At 40.8% G+C, this 6,000-nt stretch overlaps 1 protein-coding gene across 1 annotated transcript in view; it reads left to right on the top strand.

Annotated features, from left to right (window-relative positions):
• The first annotated feature begins 1,745 nt into the window (after positions 1–1,745).
• Positions 1,746–6,000, top strand: part of Als2 (Amyotrophic lateral sclerosis 2) — a 62,348-nt gene continuing 58,093 nt past the window's right edge. Inside the window, exon 1 of the mRNA XM_071591055.1 lies at positions 1,746–3,344. Within this exon, the coding sequence (XP_071447156.1) occupies positions 2,140–3,344 (1,205 nt within the window). The 5' untranslated portion in view covers positions 1,746–2,139. The remainder of the gene's footprint in view (positions 3,345–6,000) is intronic.

Here is a 6,000-nt window from a genome sequence, read left to right as displayed (position 1 = left end):
CACTTCCGCCATCCGACTTTCATTAGCAATGGAGTACATAACACTATCAATTAGTACCAATAGTAGTAAAGGCTGCTGGCAACATCAACAAATGTACGTTAAAAAATACATATTTACAAAAATGAATATAGACTATTTAAAATAGAAAATAAAATGACCAATGTCATTGACCTACAGGATGGCTAACTCATTGAGGGCAATGGCAGGGCAGAATGGAGGGAGGGAATTAAAGGGCTATCTACGGTGAGTGACTTTGTAAAATCCAACAGTTGGCATCTGGATGGAAGGAAGGTGTTGAAGAGCCTAAGAGAGAGGACGTGAGCCTCGAAGGGAATGACTTGAGGGCTGCACTCAACCCCAGCAGGAGATCATTTGGATCAAATGGACTGCCATTTCATGCTCCAATACACAGCAATGTATCTCACCTAATAGCAAGTGATTTAGTTTTGTGTGCAGGTGCCTCGGCGAACACGCGAATGAAAAAGTCATTCTCACAGAAAGAGGAGACGAAGCTTCATGGGATGAAGCGAGACATGGCAGAAATAAAGTCTTGTTGGGTTTCCATCCTTGTATCCACAATAGAAGAATTTAATCTAAAATAGGAATGAAATAGCTCACAAAGGAACTCTAACGGCCATTTAATAATGGAATTATGAACGTCCAAAGCATTTAGAGTAAATTATTTTTCAGAGATAAATACTCTCGAGGCTAGATGGTTTTTCTCAGCGGGGACGACGTTGGGCAAAGAGGGCGGGGGTTGCTGGGGAAAGAAATCTTATTTTGAGAACAGAAGACGGGTGTACCTGAAAGTGCCAAGAGGGAGCTATTTTGTCAATTTTTGGGTCGGAGATTATTCCGTAATTACTGACGAAATTTTAACTAATGCCAGATGCCAAAGGGGAAATTACTAATCATTTCAACTATGAATTCCATTACATTAAGAAACATTTGCTAGCACTAAAAGAAATCGAAAACGACGCAGTTCATAAAATGTGGTCTCTTGGTCTGAAAATAGTTCTCCATAAATGTGCCACATGCGCTAATACCTTTTTAACATAACCTTATAAATTAATTATGGCCTAAATATGAAAACTAGTTTCTTTCTTACCAGTAACCTTGTTCATGAACACTTTGCACTTCGGTAATTTCTTGCTGCGCTGGTCATCAAGACATAAATCAAGTGCAGTAGCTTCAAGGCAAGTATGGCCTTCCTGTACTAGCACACCATGTGATTGAAGAACTCTTTTAATCTGCAAAATTTTCATATTGCGACTTACTCGACCCATTTCGTCGATTTTTGTGTTTTTGGACGGGGTTTTTTTAATTTCTTGGACATGACTAAATGGATCACTTTCACGGTTAAGGTGTGTCGTTGAAGCTCTTGACTGCATCCTCGTAAATAACGTTGTCTTCCTAGCCGTACAGCGGGGAGAAACTAAAGTCCAACATTCTCCCAAAAATGCTCTCATTATATTTTCTAAATCAAATAGGAATGATATCAAAAACTCAAGACACTCATAAAATCAGCGTAACATTTGAAACTGTAACATTTAATGCCAATATGATACTAAGCAGCTTCATTGCTGTGTATGCTCTGTACAAAGTCATAAACTAGCGACCAGAATGGCGCCTAAAATTAGTTCCGCTTTACACTTGTTTCCGCAATACATCCCCCTACTCCATTAATCCGCATTCACCCTTTCCCGTGCATATATATATATATATGTATAATATACACTTGTGTGTGTGTTTTCATTGAGCAGTAACAGCAAGTGGTTACTTCGGGTATGTAACAGTGCTGCGTTTGAATAAAATCCAAATAAACAAAGTAGGGGGAGAGTGCTGTGGTATTTGAATGTGCTGTGCGAATTTTAAACAAAATTGCTCTGGACACAAATGTGGAATCATTTACTCACCAAGGATTGCTGATAATTAGTATTAGAGTTCCAATGGTTGTTGTGGATGCGGTGTCTCTCTGTGGACGTCTGTCATTAATTTGCTAATGTATAAATACCTAATTTCTCTATGTATGTATCTTATACGGAATGTATCTTATACGTGGTATCCGAATTTCAAGGCATTTTATAGTCTTGGCATCAAGCGATCATTTCTGTTTGAATGCGTGAATAATCTTTCATCATGCTGTACTTGAAATTTTGGCTTGCTCATAGAGAACTCAAGGCAACTGTGTTAGTAGAGTTAGTGGAGATTTTGAAATTTTCATGTTCTAGTGACAACAACCATCTGTTTTTGTTAATGGCAAACAATGATTTACTTCATGCTCATCTTGATGAAGGCAGTGACGAAGTAACTTTTTCAAAATTATATCATAACGTAAGAGATTTTGCTTGCCCTTCGCATAATTTGTATTTTATTTCAGTAAATGGTCGTTTATTTGAAAGTGATTGGAGCAACGTACAAAATTTCCGCGAAGTTATACTTCAAGGTCTTAGTCATTCTTCACTGAGATCTGTCGAATGTTTCAAGTCACCAGATAAAACATTCTTGTGCCTGGCTGACGATTCTGGTAGACTTTGGCTAAAAGAAAACGATAATTTGAATTTGATTGAGTTCGTGCGGGATAGTGACATAGAAATAAGTCCTTTTTGTCGAGAGAAGGCTTATCGTGAAATGGCAATTACCACTGGTATTGACTTTTGTGTTGTGCTTCTTGGGGCTTCGAGCACTCGTTTCAGATATAATTATGAAAATTCAGTGCATCTTCAAGAAATTCTCTCAGGAGAGTGTGGAAGCCTCTGCTTACATTCCGAGACGTGTCTTTGTGATAAACCCGATGATGTTGTTAGTGTGAATTCTGACGTCGACGAGGATGATGAACCGCGTGAAGCTTCTGAGAGAGTGAGCACAGAAGGCGCGGAATCTCTTACAGGTTTAAAGGTGAGTAAGGTACCAGAAATATTCCGTCGCAGTAATGTTCTTGCAGGGAAATCAGCCGTTCATGTCGGACAACTGTTGTTGGATACTGAGGTATGGGCTTGCGGGCAAAACCGACGTGGGCAGCTTGGAGTTGGCGATCAAGTTCCTAGAAAAAATGGTGCAGTTTGCCTACGTCAGCTCAGGCAGAGGGGATTAAAGCATATAGCCTCTGGAAACGCCCATTCGGTGGCGCTTGCAGCTGACGGGCAGGCATGGACCTGGGGAGATGATTCCGCAGGGCAACTTGGCAGCAAAGTTATGGAAAGAGGATCTTCCGGGTCTGTCAGCTCCCCCAGGGCAATCAGTTGGCCGGTAGCCATGGGACGACTGGTTGACGCGGCCGCCGGGGACAACCACACGATCTTCCTCACCGATTGCGGAACCGTGGTCACCATGGGAAAGTGTATGTAAGTTGGTGTAACTTCCATGTGTGATTAGATGAACCAATTTACTGTGCAAGTGTTGACATTTAGGGATGTATCCACATAATTGCACCCAGTCCATCTTTTACTCTTTGAGGGCCCTGTTCATTCGGTGCAATTGCCTCACCCCATGTGCGTATTGTCGGCATCACACATGCAACAAGCTAAGCTCACTGAAAAAATATGGAAATGCGTCACATGTACACTAAATGACATAAAAGCCTTTTTTTTGGGGTAATAATATAAATCTAGAGGTTCTGGGTGTCATGTAGTGTTGTACTACAGTTGAACCTTTGCAGACCAAAGTGTAGCTACTCAGCCCTGTGGTCACAAGGCTTGCGATTAATAGATGGTTGCTATCTGCAAAAAACTGTCCTGGAAACCTCCTCACCCGCTTTTTTGTTTTCTCATCCTCCAGGAATGAAAATAATGAACAATCCAATAGTAAGGCAGTTGGAGAAAATTTTCTGATGAGGAATTATAGATATAATATGTAGTTCAGCATTATAAATGCTAGTCATTGGTTGTAGCTTAGTCTTGGAAGAGAAGTGTAGAGATATTAATGGACACACACTGGATGTCTCAGTTCATGAATCATTCATAATAACTGGCATAAAACCATTGTGTTGATCAACAGAGTAAAATTGAGTATGATAATGTTCAGGCTGGTAACAGCTATTCGATGTGAAGGTAGCCATGTGCACCAGGCATTGAGGTATCCTCCAAGTTGCTTCCTTAGGTTCTGTGCATGTCACACTTTTGGAGATTTCAAGACAGTCAGCTTTGAGAATATTGAAATCTATACTTACCGAGAGAGTCATACTTTGATCTTAATTATAAAGCTGTTCGAGTTAAAGCCAAAAGTTATATTAAAACAAGTGTGCCCCTTGATAGATGAAATCTAGGGTTTGAGCGTAGACAAGAGCACGTTCCCCTGAAAATGTAATTGCAGTCCTCCTACATAACGGTAGATAATAATCACCAAATGACAGCACTTTTCTTGTAGACATTAATTTATTACGCGACCTGTTTCAACATAATACATCATCTTGTATGCATTTTTACCAGGGAGGGGGAATGCTAGGGAAGGAAGGAGAGTGAAATACAACGTTAAGAACAGTTTACACCAAAGAGAGAACTTATTTCCTGCTGCTGACATGGTGCACCAAGGTGATTAAACGCCAAAGTGGGATCCAGACTTGTGCAAAGGAGAGCGTTAATGTGTCAAGACAGTCCACCAGTTTCCGAGGCATTTTGATCTTAAGAACTACTTGTCTGTTTCTTCATGCAGACAATGCATACAGAGTAATGTGGTGTTTTACTCTCATAGATTGCCCCATAGCTGTTGCCTTCTTTTCTTTAGGACTCTTTCAAAATAAGCCCTCATATATCCCGCTGTCACTTTGCACTTATATTTAATTGATTTAATTGGTTTCTTAAGAGATTTCTTTGATGGCAGCTTAGTTCCCCGGGTCCTATTCCTGTGTTCCGACACCATGTAAAAATGACTTCCATGGTTCTTGCCTTGGAGAGGGGAAGGGAGGATTGCATGTCGGCCGGCCGGCATGACTGGGCTGGATTCAGCCAATGGGCCACAGGGCACTCGTCAACCCGAACCAATGGTGAATGAAAAGGTTGCTTGACTGAGTATCTTCCATGCTCAGCGACTCTGCAATATTTATGCATTGCCCTCCCACCTCCAGATGGAATGCTGCCTACATGGGCACAATCAAAAAGAAGAAAGGAGTAATTGACCATCTTGAATTTAAACCCAGCTAGTGGCCATCTTGTAGCATTCATGCAACAGTGCAAAAACTTAGGCAGTCATGCGTATAATCAGCATTGAAATACATATTCCTGGGTGAATTTGGTTTCTAGCACGGAGGAATCTTGCTTAACAAGCACCTCGTGCAATGAGAAAAAATATGGTAAAACAATGAATGACATAATGTTCACATGATGCTCTGCATAAGGAGTGACAGGGGAAGTCCTGAATCATGCACGAGCTGATTCCATGTGTATTTAGCACTTGTTCCACTACCATCTTACTGCCACTTGTACTCACATTTTTCTAAACTGGTATTCAGACGTTATTTGTGATTTTTTTGTGCAAATGTAAATAATATTTTGTACATAATTATAAACTTGCCCCAATTAATAATCCACAAGAAGACAGTCATTATTATTATTATAGGTAATCTACCGGTTAAGATAGCTTTTGGATGGACACAACTACCCAGTGAATATCTTGCCTCTCCCAGCAAAACACAATCCAACATCTTACTCTACTACAACAAGCCCCTCTTCATCTCCCTATACTTTCTTTCTCCCTTCATCCTGTCTTACATCCCTTTCATATTCGTTTCTCTTTCCTTGTTTGCCTAACATTCTCTCCTCCATCACAGTCTTCAACATCCCGTTACCATTCAATATGCTTTCAATCCATTGTTCTTGCCTCCTTATAATTTCTCCAAAAAAACCCCTCCTCCCCACCATACCTAGCACCCCCTCATCTGTTTCAGTCCATTTCAATCATCTCCAAAAACTATGTTGAACAGCACTGGTGACATTGGACAACCCTGCCTTACACCTATTCCTAACGCGGCACATCCAGACTCTCACACTCCCTCCTGAGCAGTCC

The sequence above is a fragment of the Hetaerina americana genome, unplaced genomic scaffold, assembly GCF_022747635.1.
Source record: "Hetaerina americana unplaced genomic scaffold, ioHetAmer1.1.p SCAF_41, whole genome shotgun sequence".
Classification (NCBI taxonomy): Eukaryota; Metazoa; Arthropoda; class Insecta; order Odonata; family Calopterygidae; genus Hetaerina; species Hetaerina americana.
The sequence above is the reverse complement of the archived record's forward strand: the minus strand, read 5'-3'. Positions and strand labels throughout refer to the sequence as shown.